General features: G+C 39.8%; 1 protein-coding gene across 2 annotated transcripts in view; it reads right to left on the bottom strand.

Moving 5' to 3' along the window:
- Window positions 1-25,874, bottom strand: part of LOC143038108 (uncharacterized) — a 562,954-nt gene that overhangs the window by 19,566 nt on the left and 517,514 nt on the right. Inside the window, exons 17-21 of one of the 2 annotated variants that reach the window (XM_076207096.1) lie at window positions 21,807-22,079; window positions 20,911-21,023; window positions 14,523-14,653; window positions 14,228-14,393; window positions 1,330-1,464 (exon numbers count right to left, since the gene is read on the bottom strand). In XM_076207096.1, the coding sequence (XP_076063211.1) occupies window positions 1,330-1,464; window positions 14,228-14,393; window positions 14,523-14,653; window positions 20,911-21,023; window positions 21,807-22,079 (818 nt within the window). Of the gene's footprint in view, window positions 1-1,329; window positions 1,465-14,227; window positions 14,394-14,522; window positions 14,657-20,910; window positions 21,024-21,806; window positions 22,080-25,874 lie in introns of both variants that reach the window. The other variant, XM_076207095.1, reaches the window with a different exon arrangement.

The following is a 25,874-nucleotide window of genomic DNA, read 5'->3' on the forward strand; positions in this document are numbered from 1 at the left end:
GCACAGGAACAACATTTGGACAAAACAAAGAAACTAATACAACAATATACAAACAATGCATACGCTCAGTGATGAATTATGCGAGTCCTGCATGGGCTCCTAATCTCAGTGAGACACACCACAACACCCTTCAAATCATACAAAACAAAGCCCTAAAAACAATTACAGGCTGCACAAATACAACACCTACAGACCATTTACACCATGAAACAAAAGTCCTCAAAGTCAAGGACCACCTCGACATGAGAGGCACACAATTACAGGCTGCACAAATACAACACCTACAGACCATTTACACCATGAAACAAAAGTCCTCAAAGTCAAGGACCACCTCGACATGAGAGGCACACAAACACTTGCTGCAGCCACCACAAACACATCAAACCTGCTACACTACAGAGCAGAACACCCACACACACCAAGAAACATTAAAACAACACCCAAAGACCTCTATCACACACAGATACTCTCTTCTCTTCCTCCACAACCACCAAATACCAGCCTCCGGAAACATATTCATAATCATATCACTCACCGCTCCATTAACACACTGAAAGACAACACACTGCTGCATGCCAGACCCCCTGATATCCACCCTTCTGAATCCTCTCTCCCACGAAAGAACAGAGTCCACCTGGCCAGACTGCAGTGCGGCCACCACCCAGCACTTCTAAGCTACCAGAAGAGGCTGGATGACTGCATTGTGAACAGCTGCCCAGGATGTAACACTTCACCCCATACCATACAACACATAATGGAAGACTGCATTATACACAATCATGCACGCAAACAACACAACATACACTCTATAAAGGATTTGTGGGAAAACCCAATTTCGGCTGTGGTATTCCTTGGGGAGAAGGGACTGCTCGGACAGACAGTCTAGGGAACGACAACAACAACTAGGTATATACACACACATACACACTATTCATCTATATGTGCATTCTCAAGAAAATGTTTTTCAAAACATCTGTATAAAATCATGGCTTTACTACAATTTTATTCATTCATCCAAGAATACCACAAGCCTCCCTTGCTATAAGATTATGTTTGATATCTAAAAACCCAATCATATTGCAATCAATCATATTGCAATCAATCATATAGCAAACTTATAGGAAAAATATTGGTAGTGATCATCTTAAAAATATAGAAATGACTGTCTGCTTAGCCTACCTGACTATAAAAAATAAACTGACCAAATATACAGCAATACAGGGATATTGCATGATTGTATACATGAATCAATGTATCCTGTGTTTTGATAACCCATCACTAGGGAAAGCAAAAATAAATGAAGCCAAGGAATATATACAGTTTTCATACCTAAGCCTGTCCAAGATTTACGTTCTCTTGATCCATCATGCCCTGCTGTTTGCAGAAAATCCATCAACTTGTGGTCACCTTCTTCTGATGGAACTCGTGACCGCCGCCTCCGGATGGTACCATTTGGCGTTACATCTGCAGAGAATAAGTTTTTCCAACTCAAGTCCTGCTTTATCATACTGATACAGCACTTGCTACCTCTCATTCAGTCTGAGTCTTGTATATATATTAATAAAATAAAAAGATACAATAAAGAGATACAAAGCGAGGAAATATTAAACGCAAAGTAAAATATATGCTGACGTATATCTGTGAAGAATTTCCCAATTAAAACCCTAAGGATTTTTTAATGTGCGTGGGTGCGGTACAGAGATAGGGTCAGTATGTTTGTGAGAAGAAGGATGGATGTGTTGGCATTGAGTGAAACTAAGTTGAAAGGGAGGGGTGAGATTGAGTTTGGGAGTGTAGAGGGGAGGGGGTCAGGAGTGAGGAGAGGATGAGGGAGGGAAGGGGTGACTATACAGGTAAGTACCTAAAGAAATAGGTAAGTGTGAGGTAGAGTGAAAGGAGATTTCTTCAAGATGGATGAAGATGAAATTGGAAAGGGAGATGTGGGTCTTTGCAAGTGGACATGGGCCTGGTAGTGAGAAGAGTGTAGAGGAAAGGGAGGCTTTTTGGATTGATCAAAATGAGTGCATAGAGGGTTTAAGGATAAATGTTAATGTAGTGGTACTGAGATATCTAAATGCTTGAATAGGAGATGAATCAATAGACAGAGTGGATGGGAAGTGTAGAGTGCCAGGAAAAAATTGTAGTTGAGAGTTGATAGTGGAGATGTACTTAGAGCTGATGATAGTTAACACAGTGTTTAGGAATAAAAGTCAAGCATAAATACACATGGGAGAGGGTGGAGGAAGGAAGGGTGGTTGATAGGGCTTTATGAACTATACAGTATAGTGGTATCCAGGAGAAGAGTAGGAACATTTTTGGACGTACATATTCTTATTGGGAGAGAGTGGGGGGAAATCAGATAATTTTTTGGTGGATGGGAAGTTGAGTGTTGAGGATAGATGGAGAAAGAGGAAAAGGACAGAAGGTAGGTAGGTGCTTAGAGTAAACTACTTAAATGAGAAGGATAAGGAGGAGTACAAGAAGTTGAGAAAAGAGTGGGAAGAGGTGAAGGATGGAGTAGAGGTAGGAGTGGAGAAGGAATGGGGGTGTTTCAAGGAGGGAGTAACAAGTTGTGCAAAGATGGTGTATGGAACAAGGAGGATGGAGAGAATAGAAGGAAGGGTAGTGAGTAGTGGGATGATGGGGCAAAGAAGGTTCTACAAGAGAAGAAATTAACATTCACAGACTGGTTACAAAATAGGACAAGAGAAACATATGAGAGGTACAAAGAAAATAGAACAGAAGTAAAACATAAGATAAAGGAGGTAAAAAGGAGAGCAAATGTGGGGGATGAGTATGACAAAATTTTGAAAGTAATAACAAGATGTTTTGGAAGGAAATTAAGACAGGAAAATGAGGCAAATCAAGTAGAGAAATGGAAGAGGCAGTGGTAAGAGGAAGATGGGAAGAGTACTTTAGGGATTTGCTAAATATGAAGGACAGGGAGGGAATGGTGGCTGCAGTGGGAGGTGCTAAGAAAATTAAAGTGATGGAAAATAGAGGAGAAATAAGATGAGGTGAAAGCAGTTATTAAAATTACAAGAGCAGGCAAGGCACCTGTGTTAGATGGGTGTATTTACCTAGTTGTATTTACGTAGTTGTATTTTACTGGAAGGGGAGCTACGCTCATGGTGTCCCGCCTTTGTATCTTGCAGTGTCTAGTTTGTTCTTAAACTCAAGAATGGTTTTTGTACACACTACTTTTTTTTGTCCAGTTTGTTCCAAGTGTCCACCACTCTATGTAGAAAACTGTTCTTCTTCAGATCTCTTCTGTAACTATATTTTTTGAGTTTCTTTCCATGTCCTCTTGTGTTTCTCATCCCAGTTTAACAAGTCCTCTCTATCAAGTATTTCTGTGCCCTTCATGATTCTATAGATGGTCAGTAGGTCACCTCTCTCTCTTCTTTGCTCCAGAGTCGGTAACTCCAATTTAGCCAGTCTCTCCTCATATGACAAGTTTGAAAGTGCAGGAGCCATTTTTGTGGCTGCTCTCTGGATTCTTTCTATTTTCTTTATATTCTTTTTGGTACTGGGTGACCACAATGTCACCGCATATTCTAGTCTAGGCCTTATCAGTGTGACTAGTATTTTTTTAAATAATTTCTTTGTCCAAATATATAAATGCCACTTTTGATCTTAGAAAGTTATAGAATTCCCCAACAATTTTATTTATTTGTTTATCATAGGACAAGTCATTTGAGATAATTACTCCCAAATCTTTTTCAGATCCCACTTTCTTTACCTCCTTAGTTCCAATTTTATATTGTCCTGATATTCTATTTTTACTTTTTCCAAACTCCATTAAGCTATACTTCTTAATATTGAAGTCCAATTCCCATTTCTGACTCCAGTTCCATATCTTATTCAGGTCTTCCTGTAGTGATTCGCAATCCGTTTCAGTTTTTACTTTCCTTAACAATTTAGCGTTGTCTGCAAAGAAGCTCATGTAACATTGCACATCATCATCCCTGTCATTCACATAAATAGCAAACAAAATGCGTGCAACTGTTTTCAAGGCTGCTTGGAAACTGAAGCCACGCTCTCTCATTTTGTGCCAAAAACGGCACACATCGCATCTGCGATATCTTACATAATAACATAACACATTATATTACATAAAATAAATACATAACAGCATAATATAAATACAGTAATACAATAAATATATATATACACCGTGCCAACACAATTGGAGCCAATACAGATCCTTGTGGAACTCCACTGATCATCTCCTTTCAACCTGAATATTTTTCTCCGAGTATTACTCTCATCTTTCTACCAATCAGGAAGTCCTCCATCCATTTTAGTAGGTTCCCTTGTAACCCTCCTATATGTTCCATTTTTTTTTTTTTTTTTTTTTTTTTTTTTGTGTGGTACCTTGTCAAAAGCTTTTTGTAAGTCCAGGAAAGCACAATCAGCCCATCCATCCTTTTCTAGCACTATGTCTATTAATCCTGAGTAAAAACATATTAAGTTTGTGGTACATGATCTTTCTTGTCTGAACCCAAATTGTCTTGAGTTTATTATATTATTTTCTTCCAGGTGTTTTACCCATCTATTCTTGATAATTTTCTCACAAATTTTGGATATAGTGCTTGTTTGTGAGACCCATCTATAGTTAGTTGGTTCTTCCTTGTTTCCTCCTTTATATATTGGTACAATGTTAGCATTTTTCCAGTCTTTTGGTATTTTTTCTTCTTTAAGTGAGCAACTTATTATGTTATGTATTTTGTCCATTAGTTCTTCTTTGCATTCTTTTAGAATCCAATTTGCAATTCCATCTGGGCCATGTGATTTCCTGACATCAAGGTTTGATAAATGTTCCATTATTTCTTTTTGTGTGTTATCATTATCTCACTCATGGGGGAGATCGCACTTCATTTCCTTCATCCCAATATTGTGCCTTCTCTCTAGTGAAAACAGGCTTGAAGTTATTATTCATGACTTCAGCCATTTCTAGATCTTCTGTGTATTCTATATTTCCTTGGTGTAGTTTCACCATTTCCTGCTTATTTTTAAGTTTACCATTCACATATCTGTAGAATAATTTGGGTTGCTCTTTGCATTTATCTATGTCTTTTTCATACTCATTTCTATAGTTTATATATTTTTGCCATTTTCCAGGTTTTTTATCTTTTCTCCTTCTTTTCCAAGCTCTGTCTCTTCTATCTTTTGCCTCACTGCATCTTCTGTTGAACCAGCATTTAACCACTTCCATACGGTGACGCCTATGTAGGCGGCATGAGGAGCAAGTGGGTACTCGATGATGCCGACGTCGCCATCTTGATTATATTTATTGTAGTCGTACCTACGTAACTTTCATTCTCTCTAAACTGGCTTCATCATATTTTCTATGGTTATCAAAATACACGGGTGAAAGACAACGAATCATTGAGCACTGACTTTATTTTTTATAATGTTATTATTATGAGGCAACATCGCATGTCGGACAGCTAATGCTGCCAGACGTGCAATGTGCCCCGGAATGAAGAGGTTAATGTACACTCTCTCTGGCTTCTGTCTTGGTACATGCCTATTCACTCCTTCATTATAATTATCCATCAAGATATCCCATTTCTCTTCCACTTTTGTCTCTTCAATGTAAAATTTTCTCAATTTGCATTCTGAAGGAATTTCTTTAGTTTTCCAAAGTCCATTTTGTTGTATATCAATCTTCCTTTCCTATGCTTTTCATTTCTCTCCATGTATATTTCTTCCTTTAGTTCAGTCTCAATAAGTATATGGTCACTCTTTCCAATTGGTGTCTTGTATTGAATTTTATCCACAATTTCAGGTTAGTTGTAAATATTAAATCTAGTCTCAATGGCTCCTCATTATTTCTGTATCTGGTGTTTTTGCTGACCCACTATGTCATTGTATATTCCATGGTCATGTCCAGTAATACATTACCCCACAACTCTTCTCCACCTTTCACTGTCATGTCCTTCCAACAAATTTCTCTGCAGTTAAAGTCCCCCATAATTACCAGGTTACCTCCGTCCATTAGTATCTCATTTAATGAATGCCTTGTATCTTCTAGCATTTTCATATGCTCGTTCTCTTTCTAAGCATTTGTTTTTGGGGGCACATAAGTCACCACAAACTTTCTACTTTTTATGTCCTCGTCTTCGAATTTTATCATGACCAGTTCTACATTACCTTTGCCCTCTGCAATTTTTGTCACATTCAAGTTTTTCTTGGCCAAGAACATGATTCCTCTTCCCTGTTTCTCGTCTGTTTTTAATCCAGTAATTGTATAGTCCTTGTCCAACAGTGATGGGTGGTATTGCACCCCTTAATTTAGTCTCCACAATTCCCATTATGTCTGGTTTTTCTTTTAACAAGTAATCATTAAGTTCATTCGGTCCTGAAATTAATCTGTCGATGTTAGTATAGGCCACTTCTAATTTTTTCCTTTCTCCATCTTTTTTCTGTTTTTGGTTCACCCATTCTAATGTACCATTTTCTCAGTCACATATCAATTACTCTCCAATAGAATTCCTTGCTTTTGGTCTCCGTTCTCTTCACGTTTTTTTTCCTTAGCTTCATCTTTTAGTGTCTTCTCTTTTTCTAATTCCTCAATACTCATTTCTCTTTTTATCCATATCTTATTGTAATGTTCACTCCTTACCAACTTACTTTTTCAAATATGTCTTCTTTAGAGGTCAATTTCTTTCCTTAGAATAATGACCAATTCTATACACATCATCGATGTCTTTCTCTACAATCTGGTCTCCATCCTGAATTTCTTTTAGGATTGCTATTGCTGTTTCTTGTTTTTCTTTTTCTCTCATGTACCTCATCAGACCATATTTTTCTTTTAGTCCATATACCACAATACATTTTTTCCTAGCCACTGCATCTCTGACCCAATTTGCCTTTTCATTAATTACTTGGATAATTGTGTCTTTTGCATTTTCCTGCATTTGTTGTTGGACTATTTTTTTTAAAAGCAATTTCTATATTTTCACTCTTTTCTTGTATTTTGTTATTTACCTCATTTTTTTTGGTTTTCACTATTGGTAGTACAGGTAAACGTCGACTTACGATGGCCGCGACTTACGATTGTTCGACTTTACGATGACGACGACGACGACGACGATATGATAATTTAACCCCTTCCATACGCAGTATTATTAATTTTGTTTTCATTTTCACGCTTCACCTCTCTTATATAATTTTTCATTTTCTTAAGTTTGGTTCTTAGTTCAGAGTTAGTTTTTCTTACATACATATACCAAGGCTTTTTCCCCCTTACAAGGGAGGTAGCCAAAAAGGAAAAGGCATAAAATCATTCCCACCCATTCCATCCCTAAATACACTCCACACCCCCTCCACCCTCCCTCTTATCTTAGCACCTCCTGGATGACGGGTCATCCCTGCACCTTGTCCACTGCCCTGGGTCAGAAGTAGTGTCACAAGACACAGCACATCCACAGCAAGGCTGCTTCATTAAATCAGCGCCCCCCCCCCTCTCTGCCCCCAAATGCATAAAAGGAGAAGCTGGGGAGAAATCCCTTTGGGCTGCATCAAATTTTGCTCACACATACTACCTCTTCCCCATCCCCCCGCCCATTCCACCTCATGCATCACAACATCATCCATATACAACCATTCTCCATTCACCCCTGTCTTCTATACTCTCCCATCCTTCCTCAACAGACATTCCCCTCTTCCCCAAAGCCCCCTTCACCCCATCCATCCACCTCATCCTAGGACGTCCCCTCATGTTCACTCCCTCCACATCTGCCTTCCATACCTCTTTTACTAGTCTTTCTTCTCTCATTCTTTCCATGAGTCCAAACCATCCTAATACTCTTTCATCAACCCTATCTCCCAACTCCCTTTCCTCTATTCTCCTCCTCACCTCCTCATTTCTCACTCTATCTAGCCTAGTAACCACATCATACTTCTCAGACATCTCATCTCAAACACATTCAAACTCCTTCTCTCTTCCTCTCTTATGTTCCATGTTTCTGCCCCATACAGTGCTGTTGGCACAATCACTCCTTCATATAGTCTCCTCTTCGCATCCATTCCCAAATGTCTATTCCTCATTACACTCTTCAATCCACCAAGGCATTTACTCGCTTCTCTCAATCTACATTCTACCTCCACCTTCACTCCACCTTTTCCTGCCACATTTGCACCCAAGTATCTAAAACTATCCACTTCCTCCAGTCGCTCTCCCTTTATGCTCACTTCCAGTCTACTGCCACTTTCACCCTTGTACATCTCATCACCTTACTTTTACCCACATTTATCTTTAGTTTTCTTCTATCACACACTCTCCCAAACTCTGTCACCAACTTCCTCAATCCCTCCTCTGATCCTGCCACAAGCGCAGTGTTGTCCGCAAACAACAGCTGGCTCACCTACCACTTTTCTACATTTTCTTTAACCATCTCCAATCCCTGACCCACTACCCTTGCATTTACCTCTCGCACTACCCCATCCATGTATAAGTTGAACAGCCAGGGCGACATAACGCATCCTTGACGAAGTTCCACCTTTACCTCAAACCATTCACTCTCTCCATTTCTAATCCTGACACAAGCTCTACTACTCTCATAAAAACTCTTGACAGCTCCCAAAAGCTTTCCTCCTATCCCGTATATCTGCATAACCTCCCACATTGCCTTTCTGTCTACCCTATCGTAAGCCTTTTCCAGATCCATAAAAGCCAAAAAAACATCCTTACCCTTTCCTATAGCTTTCTTACATATCTGTCTTACCACAAAGATCTGATCTACACAACCTCTACCAGTCCTAAATCCACACTGATCCTCTCAATCAAGATCCTCCCATAAGCCTTCCCAACTACATTTAACAAACTAATCCCTCTGAAACTACTACATTCACACTTGTCCCCATTTCCCTTGTAAAGTGGAACTATACAGGCACTCCTCCAGTCCTCTGGCACTCTACCCTCTCTCCAGCAAACATTAAATAGCCTCACCAGCCAGTCCACCATCACTGTACCTCCTTTTTTTAGACATTCTGCATGGCATCCATCCAGACCAGGTGCCTTACCTGCTTTCATCATCTTAACAACTGTCTTCACTTCATCCTTCCTTATTTCTCCTCCATTCTCCTCACTCATCACTCTCATTTTCTTCGCATTTCCCACTGCAGCTATCTTTCCCTCCCTATCCTCCTTCACATTTAGCAACTCCCTAAAATATTCTGTCCATCTTTCCCTTACTGCCTTCTCTTCCATTATCATCTCTCCATCTGCACCTTTTACCTTTTCTTCTCTACTTGATTCGCCTCCTCTTCCTCTCTTAATTTCTTTCCAAAACATCTTTTTATTACTTTCAAAATTTTCTGTCATACTTTTACACAATTTCACATCTGCTCTCCTCTTTGCCTCCTTTACCTTTTGCTTTACTTCTCTTTTCTTTTATTTGTATCTCTCATATGACTCCCTCGTCCTATTTTGTACCCAAACTGTGAAAGCTCGCTTCTTCTCTTCTACAACCTTCTTTGTTTCCTCATCCCACCATTCACTACCCATTCTTCTATTTCCTCCTGTCCTTCTTGTTCCACACACTATTCTTGCACACTTTGTGACTCCCTCCTTGAACCATCCCCATTCCTCCTCCACACCTAGCTCTACTCTATCCTTCACTCCCTCCCACTCCTCCTTCAGCTTCTTTTTGTACTCCTCCTTTTCCTTTTAATTTAAAGAGTTCACTCTAAGAACCTCCCTACCTTTTGTCCCTTTCCTCTTTCTCCATCTATCCTCCACTCTCAACTTACCTTCCACCAAAAAATGATCTGATATTCCCCCACCCTCTCCCCTTAGCACATGTACATCCTTAACTCTACCTATCATAATCCTATTTACCACTACATAATCCATTAACGCTCTATCTACCACCCTTCCCTCCACCACCCTCTAAGTCTAAGCCCCCAATTTTTTGTGGGAGAAAAAAATAGTAAGGGTGAGACTTGTCCCCTTACTCCATCCCAATTAGTCACTTTTTACAACAAGCATGGGAATATGCTGGTGGCATTTTTATCCTCCTACTACATGAGCATGAAAAAAGAAGGTGGTGATGTCCAGTGGTAATGTAATCTGATTTTTTTTTTTTTTTTTTTTTTTACATATATCTATATATATTTGTATGTTATATAGGATATCCGGAAATTTATTCCATCATAGCTCCAAATAGACGTAGGTCATGAGGTAAAACCCCCCTTCCTTCGAAAAGACTGGTAATTCAGACTTAGTGTACAATAAATTCTATGTTCATGCTACTTAAAATCTTCATCAAGTATTAGTGAATTTATAAGAATATAGAATTCTAGTGCAAAAGTGGTGGGGGAAAAGAATACTGCCACCAAGTATTTCCACTTGGATCGTAAGAGGTAAGAAGAAAGGGACGGGGATTGGGACTAGGCATCCTTCTCCTTGTAGCCCCACAGGGGACATTCCTAAACGAAAAAGTAAAGCCATAAGAGGGTCTGGGAGTTTTCAGACCAGCACCCTAAGGTTTGGGTCTTTTAATGTGTGTGGAAGTGGTACAGATGAGAGTAAAAGGGAAGGGATAGGTAGTATGTTTGTGAGAAGAAAGATGGATGTGTTGGTTTTGAGTGAAACTAACTTGAAATGAAAGGGTGAGTGTAAGTGGGAGGTTATCAGGAGTGAAGAGAGGGCGAGGGAGGGAAGGGGTGGCTATTCTAGTATGTGAAGAGATAGGTAAACGGGTAGTGGAGTGGAAGGAGGTTTCCTCAAGGATAATGTGGATGAAGGTGAAACTGGGAAAGGAGATGTGGGTCTTTGTAAGTGCATATGGGCCTGGCAGTGAGAAGAGTGTAGAGGAAAGGGAGGCCTTTTGGATAGATTTAGATGAGTGCATAGAGGATTTAGGAAGAAATGTCAATGTAATAGTACTGGGAGACCTTAATGCTAGGGTAGGAAATGGTCCATTCGATGGAGTGGTTGGGAAATGTGGAGTTCCAGGAAAAAATCGTAGTGGAGAGTTATTGGTGGAAATGTGTCTAGAAAGAGAGTTGATGATAGCAAATACAGTGTTTCGGAAAAAAGTCAAGCATAAGTACACATGGGAGAGGGTGGTGGAGGGAAGGGTGGTAGATAGAGCGCTAATGGATTATGTAGTGGTAAATAGGATTATGATAGGAAGAGTTAAGGATGTACATGTGCTAAGGGGAGAGGGTGGGGGAATATCAGATCATTTTTTGGTGGAAGGTAAGTTGAGAGTGGAGGATAGATGGAGAAAGAGGAAAGGGACAGAAGGTAGGGAGGTTCTTAGAGTGAACTCTTTGAATGAAAAGGAAAAGGAGAAGGAGTACGGAAAGAAGCTGAATGAGGAGTGGGAGGGAGTAAAGGATAGAGCTAGGTTTGGAGGAGGAATGGGGATGGTTCAAGGAGGGAGTCATAAAGTGTGCAAGGATGGTGTGTGGAACAAGAAGGACAGGGGGAAATAGAAGAAAGGGTAGTGAATGGTGGGATGAGGAAACAAAGAAGGTTGTAGAAGAGAAGAAACGAGCTTTCACAGATTGGTTACAAAATAGGACGAGGTACAAAGAAAAGAAAAGAGAAGTAAAGCAAAAGGTAAAGGAGGCAAAGAGGAGAGCAGATGTGAAATGGGGTAAGAGTATGACAGAAAATTTTGAAAGTAATAAAAAGATGTTTTGGAAAGAAATTAAGAGAGGAAGAGGAGGCGAATCAAGTAGAGAAGAAAAGGTAAAAGGTGCAGATGGAGAGATGATAATGGAGGAGAAGGCAGTAAGGGAAAGATGGGCAGAATATTTTAGGGAGTTGCTAAATGTGAAAGAGGATAGGGAGAGAAAGATAGTTGCAGTGGGAAATGCTAAGAAAATGAGAGTGATGAGTGAGGAGAATGGAGGAGAAATAAGGAAGGATGAGGTGAAGGCAGTTGTTAAGATGATGAAAGCAGGTAAGGCACCTGGTCTGGATGGATGCCATGCAGAATGTCTGAAAAAGGGAGGTACAGTGATGGTGGACTGGCTGGTGAGGTTATTTAATGTTTGCTGGAGAGAAGGTAGAGTGCCAGAGGACTGGAGGAGTGCCTGTATAGTTCCTCTTTACAAGGGAAAAGGGGACAAGTGTGAATGTAGTAGTTTCAGAGGGATTAGCTTGTTAAGTGTAGTTGGGAAGGCTTATGGGAGGATCTTGATTGAGAGGATTAGGAGAGGAACAGAAGGAGTAATTGGAGAGGAACAGTGTGGATTTAGGACAGGTAGAGGTTGTGTAGATCAGATCTTTGTGGTTAGACAGATATGTAAGAAAGCTATAGGAAAGGGGAAGGATGTTTTTTTGGCTTTTATGGATCTGGAAAAGGCTTATGATAGGGTAGACAGAAAGGCACTGTGGGAGCTTATACAGATATATGGGATAGGAGGAAAGCTTTTGGGAGCTGTCAAGAGTTTTTATGAGAGTAGTAGAGCTTGTGTCAGGATTGGAAATGGAGACAGTGAGTGGTTCGATGTAAAGGTGGGACTTCGTCAAGGATGTGTTATGTCGCCCTGGCTGTTCAACTTATACATGGATGGGGTGGTGCGAGAGGTAAATGCAAGGGTAGTGGGCAAGGGATTGGAGATGGTTAAAGAAAATGGAGAAAAGTGGGAGGTGAGTCAGCTGTTGTTTGTGGACGACACTGCGCCTGTGGCAGGATCGGAGGAGGGATTGAGGAAGTTGGTGGCAGAGTTTGGGAGAGTATGTGATAGAAGAAAGCTAAAGATAAATGTGGGTAAAAGTAAGGTGATGAGATGTACAAGGGGTGAAAGTGGCAGTAGACTGAAAGTGAGCATTAAGGGAGAGCAACTGGAGGAAGTGGATCGTTTTAGATACTTGGGTGCAAATGTGGCAGGAAAAGGTGGAGTGAAGGTGGAGGTAGAATGTAGATTGAGAGAAGCAAGTAAATGCCTTGGTGGATTAAAAAGTGTAATGAGGAATAGACATTTGGGAACGGATGCTATGAGGAGAATGTATGAAGGAGTGATTGTGCCAACAGCACTGTATGGGGCAAAAACATGGAACATAAGAGAGGAAGAGAGAAGGAGTTTGAATGTGTTTGAGATGAGGTGTCTGAAAAGTATGATGGGGGTTACTAGGCTAGATAGAGTGAGAAATGAGGAGGTGAGGAGGAGAACAGGGGTGGAAAAGGAGCTGGGAGATAGGGTTGATGAAAGAATATTAGGATGGTTTGGACACATGGAAAGAATGAGTGAAGAAAGACTAGTAAAAGAGGTATGGAAGGCAGATGTGGAGGGAGTGAACATGATGGGACGTCCTAGGATGAGGTGGATGGATGGGGTGAAGGGGGCTTTGGGGAACAGGGGAATGTCTGTTGAGAAAGGACGGGAGAGGACAGAAGACAGGGGTGAATGGAGAATGGTTGTATATGGATGATGTTGTGATTGCATGAGGTGGAATGGGTGGGGGGATGGGGGGTGAGGTAGTATGTGTGAGCAAAATTTGAAGCAGCCCGAAGGGATTTCTCCCCGTCCTCTCCTTTTATGCAATGGGGGGACGGAGAGGGAGGGGTCACCGATTTAATGAAGCAGCCTTGCTGTGGATGTGCTGTGTATTGCGACACTGCTTCTGACCCACGGCAGTGGACAAGGTGCAGGGATGACCCGTCATCCAGGAGGTGCTCAGATAAGAGGGAGGGTGGAGTGGTGTGGAGTGTGTTCAGGGATGGAATGGGTGGAAATGATTTTATGCCTTTCCCTTTTTGGCTACCTCCCTTGTAAGGGGGAAAAAGCCTTGGTATAAGTATGTATGTATGTAGTGCAAAAGTCTTGTGTCCATCAAAGTTATTTATAACTTTAATAATTTAAAGTACATATGAGAGAGTAACTTAGAAATTCAAATATAGAATTTAAGAATCGAACAACTGTTTAATATAATACACACCAGCATTACAGTACTGAAGAAATTAAAGAATGCAACAAAAATAAGGAATAATGAAAGTTAAAAAGTGGCTCAGTATTTCTCTGTGAGTAGAAATTTGTCTCTAAACATAAAAAATTGCTGCATGACTGGTTCATAGGTATAGGTATCCCTAAAAACCTAAGGTATCAACTGTATATACCTATGCAACCAATACCCTAAAACAGGATACAATAGAGTTAAATACACCTGGATTATCATATTGATACAATAAACACTACCCCTCATTAAATATGAGCCTCAACTAGCCTCTGGACTACATGAATACTAAATGCTACCTACCTGGGGAATTGTCATTTGGCACAGAGAGGTCACCCTGTGGTCCTGAAGGTCCCGAAAAGGATCCCATTCTTCTCCTTGTAAGTCTTGGAGAGTTACAATTGGAGGTCTCATCTTCTGAAGTCATACCACCATTCTGCCAGGCATCATACTTTTTGCCTTTCTTACCCTGATAAGAAAGAATATATTTCCAACATAGTTTTAAGAGGTTTCATTCTCATTAATAATTGAAATATGACACAGGGAAACTGAAACTTGCAACTATTCTCTTACAACTTACATAAACTTAAAAACTTACTTTATTCAGTGCCATCTCTGCATACTTGCGTTGTGTAAAACCTGAACGAATGTCAGACAGCAGATGATCCATTATATTCACCTCTGATTCTGAGCCACTATAAGAGCCTGGTCGAGGTTGTCCTCCACCTCCTCCTTGTAAAAGAAAATTAGGGTTTTATAAATGCATTGCACTGTATATCAGAATATAATGGAGAAGCTCAATGCAATAAATAATGCATGCAACACTTTTTTAGTTCTTGATCTTGAAATTACTATTATTATCAGGCATTCCCTGTCTGGTGTATTGGCTGCATGTTACTGTGGGGTTAAAAAAAATTCAGTAGCATGCAGCTCATACTTTAGGGTCTATATGGGGTACCCCTATAGACCAAAGCCAAACATAATTTTGTCTGTGATAGAGGAAATCTCTTTTCATAGGGAAATGATGCTACTTTAGTATACTGCAACTGTCTCTCTGTTATGCTTTCCCCCTACCCTTAATATTGTCCTGTACCACTTCTTTGAATATTTATTTCCTTTTTTGCTGAACCCTGTTGTGTGGTAGAGGAGAAAGAATACTGTCACCGAGTGTTCCCACTTGAGCTATATAAGGTGACAAAAAAGGGATGGGGATAGGAGAAGGCATCCTACTCTCTGCAACCCCAAAAAAAGGAGACATTCTTAAAAAAAGCAAAGGCATAAGAGGGTCTAGGAAGAGTTTTCCAACCAAAATTCTAAGGTTTGGGTCTATTAATGTACGTGGATGTGGTACAGATGAGAGTAAATGAGAAGAGATAGGCAGTATGTCTATAAGAAGAAAGACGGACATGTGGGCACTGGGTGAATCTAAGTTGATAGAGGTGAGTTTGAGTTTGGAAGTGTTAGTTTGTCCACACTAGGAATATGCTGTTTCTGTATGGTCACCGAATCTCATTAAAGACATTGACAGATTGGAAAAAGTACAATGGTGAGCCACAAAACTGATTCCAAATATGAAAAAAAAAATTACTAAAACATATGAACCTGTTTTCCCTAAAAAAGCATAGACTCAGAGGTGACTTGATACAGGTTTTTAAGATTCTAAAGGGAATTGACATCAAAAGAGAAAAAATGTTCACACTGAATGAGAATCTGACAAGAAATAATGGTCTCAAACTGTCAGGAGATTGATTTAATTTGGAAGTGGGTAGAAACAACTTTGCCAACCATGTAGTTAAAGAATGGAATAAACTTCCTTCAGAGGCAGAGCAACATAGTTCAGTTTGAAGTTTTAAGATTTGTTTAGATAAACACCTAAGCAAGATGATTGCCACTTATTTTATATTATTTGTTTATTTGTTATTATTTGTCTGTTTATTACTATTTCCTTGATTTTAATTTTTTATTAGTTATCTATCAATTTATTTTATTTACCATTAACCTGTTTATTTATTATTCAACTATACCTATGGTGGAGGTAGAATGTAGATTGAGAGAAGCGAGTAAATACCTTGGTGGATTAAAAAGTGTAATGAGGAATAGACATTTGGGAATGGATGCTATGAGGAGAATGTATGAAGGAGTGATTGTGCCAACAGAACTGTATGGGGCAGAAACATGGAACATAAGAGAGGAAGAGAGAAGGAGTTTGAATGTGTTTGTGATGAGGTGTCTGAGAAGTATGATGGGGGTTACTAGGCTAGATAGAGTGAGAAATGAGGAGGTGAGGAGGAGAACAGGGGTGGAAAGGGAGTTGGGAGATAGGGTTGATGAAAGAGTATTAGGATGGTTTGGACACATGGAAAGAATGAGAGAAGAAAGACTAGTAAAAGAGGTATGGAAGGCAGATGTGGAGGGAGTGAACATGAAGGGACGTCCTAGGATGAGGTGGATGGATGGGGTGAAGGGGGCTTTGGGGAACAGGGGAATGTCTGTTGAGGAAGGATGGGAGAGGACAGAAGACAGGGGTGAATAGAGAATGGTTGTATATGGATGATGTTGTGATGCATGAGGTGGAATGGGCGGGGGCATGGGGGGTGAGGTGGTATGTGTGTACAAAATTTGATGCAGCCCGAAGGGATTTCTCCCAGCTTTCTCCTTTTATGCATGGGGGGGACGGAGAGGGGGGGTCGCCAATTTAATGAAGCAGCCTTGCTGTGGATGTGCTATGTCTTGCGACACTGCTTCTGACCCACGGCAGTGGACAAGGTGCAGGGATGACCCATCATCCAGGAGGTGCTAAGATGGGAGGGGGGGTGGAGGGGTGTGGAGTGTGTTCGGGGATGGAATGGGTGGGAATGATTTTATACCTTTTCCTTTTTGGCTACCTCCCTTGTAAGGGGGAAAAAGCCTTGGTATATGTATGTATGTATATATATATATTTTGCATCTGACCTAGTTATGAACCAAAAGGTCTCCTGTCAGCATGCTCCGCCTTTGTAATCCTTTGTGTAGTTGGGAGAGTATCAGGAATGATGACAAGATGAGGGAGAGAAGGGATAGCTATACTAGTAAGTGAAGAGATAGGTAAGCGTATAGTGGAGTGGAAGGAGGTTTACTCAAGGTTAATGTGGATGAAGGTGAAATTGGGAAGGGAGATATGGGTTTTTGTAAGTGCACATGGGCCTGGTAGTGAGAAGAGTGTAGAGGAAAGGGAGGATTTTTGGATAGATTTAAATGAGTGCATAGGTTTAGGGAGAAATGTCAATGTAGTGGTATTGGGAGAGTTCAATGCTAAGGTAGGAAATAAACCAATAGATGGAGTGGTTAGGAAGTGTGGAGTGTCAGGAAATATTGTAGTGGAGAGTTGATGGTGGAGATGTGTCTAGAAAGAGAATTGATGAAAGTCAAGTAAGTACACATGGGAGAGGGTGGTGGATGGAAGAGTGGTAGATAGGATTTTAATGGACTATATAATGGTAACCAGAAGAAGAGTAGAAAAGTTTTGAGTGTACATGTTCTAATGGGAGAGTGGGGAAATATCAGATAATTTTTGGGTTGAAGGTAAGTTGAGAGTGGAGGATGGATGAAGAAAGAGGAAAAAAACAAAAGGTAGGGAGGTGCTTAAAGTAAACTCTTAAATGAGAAAGAAAAGGAGAAGGAGTACAAGAAGCTCAGAAAAAAGTGGGAGAGAGTGAAGGATAGAGTAGAACTAGGAATGGAGGAGGAATGGGGATGTTTCATGGAGGGAGTCACAAGGTGTGCAAAGATGGTGTGTGGAACAAGGAAAATGGGAGGAAATAGAAGGAAGGGTAGTGAGTAATGGGATGATGAAACAAAGAAGATTGTAGAAAAGAAGAAACGAGCTTTCACAGATTGGTTGCAAAATAGGATGAATCACATGAGAGGTACAAAAAAAATTGGACAGAAGTAAAGCTTAAGATAAAGGAGTCAAAGAGGAGAGCAGATGTGAAATTGTGTAAGAGTATGACAGAACATTTTGAAAGTAATAAAAAAATGTTTTGGAAGGAAATTAAGAGAGGAAGAAGAGGCAAATCAAATAGAGAAGAAAAGGTAAAAGGTGCAGGTGGAGAGATGATAATGGAAGAGACAGCACTAAGAGGAAGATGGGCAAAGTATTTTAAAGAGTTGCTAATTGTGAAGGAAGATAGGGAGGGAAAGGTAGTTGCAGTGGAAAGTCCTAAGAAAATGACAGAGATGAATGAGGAAAATGGAGGAGAAATAAGGAAAGATGAGGTGAAAGCAGATATTAAAATGATGAGAACAGGTAAGGGATCTGGGTTGGATGGGTGCCATATACAGTGTCTAGAAAAGGGAGGTACAGTGATGGTGGACTGGCTGGTGAGGTTGTTTAATATCTGTCTAAAAGAAGGTAGAGAACTGGAGGAGCACCCGTATAGTTCTGTTTTACATGGGAAAAGGGGACAAGTGTGAGTGTAGTAGTTTTAGAGGTATAAGTTTGTTAATGTAGTTGGGAATGATATTTATGGGAGGGTTTTGATTGAGAGGATTAGGAGAGAAACAGAGGGAGAGGGAGTAATTGGTGAAGAACAGTGTGGGTTTAGGATAGGAAGGGGTCGCGTGGATCAGATTTTTGTGATAAGCCAGATATACGAGATGTTTTTTCAGCGGCGGCGCCAGGAATTTTTAGTTGGGGAGGCTAAGTAGGGGCTGAGCAAATTTTGGGGGGGCTAATAGTAATATGATAATACACATATATTATCCTCATTTCAGAAGGGGAGGGGTTAATGATTGGGCTAGCACTGATGGCTGACAAATCTTTAGCCCTGGCAATTAAAAATTCCACTTAATAAAATTATTTCAATGAGTGTTTTAAATTTTCAATTTGCTCATTTCAGTTGGGGGGGGGGGCTAATGGGGGGGCTGGCCTTTTTTTTGGGGGGGGGGCTAATGGGGGGGCTGGCCACTTTTTTTTTTGGGGGGGGGGGGGCCTAAAGCCCCCCCCCCCTCCCCCCTGGCGCCGCCACTGTGTTTTTTGGACCTTTATGAATTTAGAAAAGGCTGATGACAAGATAGAAAGGAAAGCACTGTGGGAGATACTGCTGTTTCCGTATGGTCACCAAATCTCATTAAAGACATTGACAGATTGGAAAAAGTACAACGGCGAGCCACAAAACTGATTCCAAATATCAAAAACAAATCATACGACAATCGACTAAAACATATGAATTTGTTTTCCCTAAAAAAGCATAGACTCAGAGGTGACTTGATACAGGTCTTTAAATTTCTAAAGGGAATTGACAACATCAAAAGTGACAAAATTTTCACACTGAATGAGAATCAGACAAGAAACAATGGTCTCAAACTGTCTGGAAATAGATTCAATTTGGAAGTGGGTAGAAACAACTTTGCCAACCGTGTAGTTAATGAATGGAATAAATTTCCTGCAGAGGCAGTGCAATGTAGTTCAGTTCGAAGCTTTAAAAATCATTTAGATAAACACCTAAGCAAGATGCTGTAATGATTATAATTTATTTTACATTATTTGTTTTTGTTTTGTTATCATTTGTCTGTTTGATTTTCATTATTAGTTATAAGTCAATTTATTATTATTTACTACTGTATTTACCTGTTTGTTGTTTGACTGTGCCTATACATTTATTTATGTATTTTATTTGATACTTACATTATTATAGTTTTATATCAGCAAATCACAATTCTGCTGAGGGTTCACAAACATATGAGATATGCTTCGCCCAGCTGGTCCGACAGTTGCTTACGCACTGCCGTTCCGAACAGTCGCCAAGATTGTTTACTCTGTCGCACGTAGATTTCAACCATTCCCTGCTTACTAGTGCTTGACCTGGCATTCGAATGTTTACGACGCTCAATTTGCAATATAATAATAGCATTTACGACGCTCATTTTATCATCTAATAAGCGTTTACGACACTCATTTTATCATCTAATAAGCGTTTACGACGCTCATTTTTATCATCTAATAAGCATTTACGATGCTCATTTTATCATCTAATAAGCATTTACGACGCTCATTTTATCATCTAATAAGCATTTACGACGCTCATTTTATCATCTAATAAGCGTTTACGACGCTCATTTTATCATCTAATAAGCGTTTACGACGCTCATTTTATCATCTAATAAGCGTTTACGACGCTCATTTTATCATCTAATAAGCGTTTACGACGCTCATTTTATCATCTAATAAGCGTTTACAACGCTCTCATTTTGAGTTTTAACGAACTCACTAAATTATCAGGTAAATACGACAACGTGCATACGACTCCGTCGGTCACAACTGCTATGTCGTCTTCCGATGAAACGCATACCCATACAAGCAGGAAGTCGGGCGCCTCCTCTCACAGAGGAGAAACAAGCCAACATACTCGCAAATACAGGCATAAATCAAGCAGGTCAAGCAACAGTACTTCCCATCGGGATAGAAATATTGTATGTACTATTTGAAATGTAAAAGAAATGTATGTGTACATATACTACTGAAAAATGGAGTACACAAAAACATAAAAATGAAGGAGACTGCAAGAGACCATGAGGCCTACACATGGCAGTTTCATGTCCATTACCTCATATCATCCCTATCTATAAAGTTATATAACTTCTTAAAACAACCAGTAGTTTCTTCACTTAAAACTCCGGGGCACATCGCACGTCTGGCAGCATTAGCTGCCCGACGAGCGATGTTGCGTCATAATAATCGCATTATAAAAAATAAAGTCACTGCTCAATCGCTTGTTCTCTTTCACCCGTGAATTTTGATAACCATAGAAAATATGATGAAGCCAGTTTAGAGAGAATGAGGGTCACACAGGTACAACTACAATACATATTATCAAGATGCCGATGTCGGCATCATTGCGTACCCACTTGCTCCTCATGATGCCTACGTAGGCGTCACCGTATGGAAGTGGTTAATCAGATTAATAGAACAGCCAGGTTTCCTTCTTTCACAATTGAAATTTTACTACCTTGAGAAGAGGATCTTCTTTTGACTGCATTTTCTTCTCTCATTCTCCTCCTAATCTCTGCCTGCTCTTCCTGTTGTCTCCTTCTCTCATTTTCAGCTATAGCTTGCTTAAATCTGAAAACAAGCAGTACATTATTACACATTTTGAAATCATATGAATACATATTCCTACAACTATAATTGAACTCTGTTCACATACCAGGACCAAATTTGACAGGAATAACTGACAGTCTGTGGAGCCACTATTCATAAAGACAATCAATAAAAAGAGATGACCTAGACATAAGCTTCCTGTGTTTTTTGAGAAATGTGCAAGGTGTAACAGGTTAGCAAAGTAAAAGAAATATCTTAACACTGGATGGGTGAGGAACATAGAAGGGTCTACAAATAGGAAAGGCAAATGATAGAACAGATTTATGGAGCTGGAGGGATGTTACAAAAAAGAAGTCAGAAGAATATACAACAAAAATAAGGTTTATACTTGCGTTCACAGAACAAAAAAGCAAAATTAATTGCCTTGAAGTAAAGTATGGAGTGAAAACTGATGAAGAAAAAGGGGGAAGACTGAGCACAATGCTTGGTCAAAATCATAAGATGTGGAAAGCATTGACATTACATGAACTGGAAAAGGAGTTTGGAAACTAGAATGATGAACTATTTAAAATATAGATGGGTTGTAGGAAACTAGCAAGACTGTACAGACCTAAAAAGTATTATAGAAATGGAGTTGGTATGGTTAACTGAATAGACCAGATAGGGGTCAGGGGTTCATGGGATTTGGAAACAATCAACAAGGAAGTGATTTTCTCCAATATTTGTCTTATGGGACCCTCAAAACCAGATACCCAGTGTTGATCCCAATGATTTGGAATTATGTACTATAACTTGACAACTTACCTATTACAGAAATTATTGAAGACCTTGAAACATTCTTCTAATTTAAAGACACCAGGGTCCTCACAGAAGAATTCAGCAACTTCCTTTTTCACTTTTTCCACTTCAGCCACTCCATCCTTAAGAGAAGTTAAGCCAGAAGAGGCCATCTTAAGAAAGTTACCCATCTGCAGTCGGATCTCGTTCGGTGTTTTAGGATTGGACAGCTGGTCAGATAATCGTTTAATGCGTTGGTCTAGCTGTTTCATTTCATTCACAATCTGATCCATACTGGTTCTAAGAAAGTGAAGGAAATTTATTGTTACATTATTTATATTACAATGCATAACCATGGAATCTACATCAACTGCATCATCATTTCTTCCAGAAATTATTCAAATTGCATAACTAACCTACAGTAGGGAAATCAAGCATAACAAATTATGCTTTGGATATATTGTTACTGATATGATGATGACAAGACATAAAAAAGAATAGATCCTACATACATTAAACTAAGTTACAAACACAGGCCCTTTCTCCCTTATAAGTGGGACAGAAAAAAGAAAAGAAAAAAGATGTTAATAATTAGCATTTCTATCCTTGAGGGCAATATCATACTGAAGAGATAAAGTTATAGGGGTGGTAAAGGAAATATTAAAGGTGGGTAGTAATAGCAGAAAGGAGGGATAGAAGAAGTTGAAAATGATCAACTTTCCTCTATGAGTGAAGATCAATAATAAGGTATCTATCTATGTACCAACACTTCTTCCCACTTATAAGGGAGATAGCCAGCCAAGACACCCACCCACTCTCACCCATTCCACTCCCATCCACCACCTATTATCTCCCTCTCATCTTAGCTCCTCATTGATAAGAGGTCATTCCTATCTCTTGCTGACTGCCTAGGTCAGAACCAAGGCAAAAAGACACAGCACATCCACAGCAGGGGCACTTCATTTACACAGCAACCCTCCCTCTTCATCCGCTTATATGGGAAATTGAGATGGGGAGAAATCCTTTCAGACTGCATCAAAATATCATCCATGCACAAAACATTCTCCACTCACACCTATCCCCTGACTTCTCCCTTCCCTGGTCAACAGACATCCCACTCTTGCTCAAAGCCCCTTTCACCCCATCCATCCATCTCATTTTTGGTGATTCCTTCAAGTTCACTCTATCCACCTCTACTTACCACACTCTTTTTGTAATCTTTCTTCCCTCATGTGCTCAAACCATTCCAATAATCTTTCATCTTTCATCAGCCCTATCTGCCAGCTCCTTTTCTACACCAACTCTAATAATTGTAATAATAATAATAATAATAATAACAATAATAATAATAATAATAATTAATAATAATAATAATAATAATAAAAATAATAATAATGATAATGATGATAATAATGATAGGCCTAATAACAATAATAATTGATGATGATGATGATGGTTATTATGAATTATCATTATTACAATTATTATTAGTAGTAGTAATAGTAGTATTATCATTATCATCATCATCATTGTTGTTGTTGTTGTTGTTGTTATTACTACTACTATACTACTACTACTACTATTATCATTATTATCATTATCATTATTATTACTATTATTATTACAAAAAGAAGAGAAGTAAAGCCTAAGATAGAGGAAGTAAAGAGGAGAGCAGATGTAAAATGGGTTAAGCATATGACAGAAAATTTTTAAAGTAATAAAAAAATGTTTTGGGAGGAAATTAAGAAAGAGGAGACAAATCAAGTAGAGAAGAAAAGGTAAAAGGTGCAGGTGGAGAGATAATAATGGAAAAGACAGCACTAAGAGGAAGATGGACAGAGTATTTTAGGGAGTACTAAATGTGAAGAAGGATAGGGAGGGAAAAGTAGTTGCAGTGGGAAGTGTTAAGAAAATGACAGTGACGAATAAGGAAAATGGAGGAGAAATAAGGAAAGATGAGGTGAAAGTAGTTATTAAGTTATTAAAATGATGAGAGCAGGTAAGGCACCTGGGTCGGATGGGTGCCATGCGAAGTGTCTAGAAAAGGGAGGTACAGTGATGATGGACTGGCTGGTGAGGTTGTTTAATGTTTGTCTAAAAGAGATTAGTGTGCCAGAGGACTGGAGGAGTGCCTGTATAGTTCTGTTTTACAAGGGAAAAGGGGACAAGTGTGAGTGAGGTAGTTTCAGAGGGATCAGTTTGTTGGGTGTAATTAGGAAGGTTTATGGGAGGGTTTTGATTGAGAGGATTAGGAGAGGAAGAGAGGGAGTAGTTGATGAGGAATAGAGGTAGGGGTTGCATGGATCAGATATTTGAGGTAAGACAGACATGTGAGAAAACTTTAGGAAAAGGTAAGGATGTTTTTTGGGCCTTTATGGATTTGGAAAAGGCTTATGACAAGGTAGAGGAAGGCACTGTGAGAGGTATTGTAGATATATGGGATAGGAGGAAAGCTGTTAAGAGCAGTCAAGAGCTTTTATGAAAGTAGTGGAGTCTGTGTTAGAATTAGAAATGAATAGTGTGATATATGGGATAAGAGGAAAGCTGTTAAGAGCAGTCAAGAGCTTTTATGAAAGTAGTGGAGTCTGTGTTAGAATTAGAAATGAATAGTGTGAGTGGTATGAGGTAAAGGTGGGACTTTGCCAGGGGTGTGTTATGTTGCCTTGGCTGTTCAATTTATACATGGATGGGGTGGTGCAAAAGGTAAATACAAGGGTAATGGGCCAGGGATTGGAGATGGTTAAAGAAAATGGAGAAAAATGAAAGATAAGCCAGTTGCTGCTCGCTGACAAAACTGTGCTTGTAGTAGGATCAGAAGAAGGATTAAGGAGGTTAGTGACAGAGTTTGGGAAGGTGTGCAAAAGAAGGAAGTTGAAGATAAATGTTGGTAAAAGTAAAGTGATGAGAAAATGGCAGCAAATTGGAGGTGAGTATTAAGAGAGACATATTGGAGAAATGGATAGCTTTAGATACTTGAGTGAGAATGTGGCAAGAAAGGGAGGAGTGGAGGTAGAATGTAGAGTGAGAGAATCAAGAATGTAGAGTGAGAGAATCAAGTAAACACCTTGGGGGGATTCAAAATTGTAATGAGAAATAGAAATTTGGGAATGGATGCTAAGAGAAGATTGTATGAAGGAGCGATTGTGCCAACAGCACTGTATGGGACTGAAACATGAAACATAAGAAGGGATGTTAGAATTCACACTATTGAAAACTTATTATCCAAGCTCAATAGTGTGAATTCTAACGTCCAATTCACGATCGAAACTGGTCACATATTGATATTTTGATGCAGCCCAAAGGGATTTCTCACCATCTTTTTTTTTTTGCACAAGGGGAAAGGGAGAGGGGTCACCAATTAAATGAAGCAGCCTTTCTGTGGATGTGCTGTGTCTTACTGCATTGCTTCTGACCCAGGGCAGTGAGATGCAGGGATGACCTTTCATTCAGAAGGAGCCAGGAAAAGAGGAAAGGGTGGTGAATGGGAGTGGAGTATGTGGGAATGAAATTGGTGGGAGTGGATTTATACCTTTTGACTTTGGCTACCTTCCTTGTAAGGGGGAAAAACCCTTGGTATATGCATGTATGTTTGTATATGTTATTATCATTATTATTATTATCATTATTACTATTATTATTATTATTATTGTGAATACATTGTGACGAATGTGGATAGGAGGTAAAAGGAACACGGGCTGAGGGAAATACTTTTATTCCTGACTAGTTTCGCCTGAGTGGCTTCTTCAGAGGAATAGAGTTTGAAGTCAAGTTGAGGAAGGATGGGGAGGACAGTAGTAGGTGAATGGAGAATGGTTGTATATGGATGATGCTGTGATGCATGAGGTGGAATGGGTGTGAGGTAGTATGTGTGAGAAAAATTTGACGCAGCCCGAAAGGATTTCTCCCGTCTTCTCCTTTTCTGCATGAGGGGACGGAGAGGGGGGGAGCGCTGATTTAATGAAGCGGCCTTGCTGTGGATGTGCTGTGTCTTGTGACACTGCCTCTGACCCAGGGCAGTGGACAAGATACAGGGATGACCAGGAGGTGTCAAGATAAGAGGGAGGGTAGAGGGTGGAGGGGAGTGGAGTGTATTAG

Source organism: Oratosquilla oratoria, chromosome 23 (assembly GCF_046742065.1).
Source record: "Oratosquilla oratoria isolate Oo_2021 chromosome 23, ASM4674206v1, whole genome shotgun sequence".
NCBI lineage: Eukaryota > Metazoa > Arthropoda > Malacostraca > Stomatopoda > Squillidae > Oratosquilla > Oratosquilla oratoria.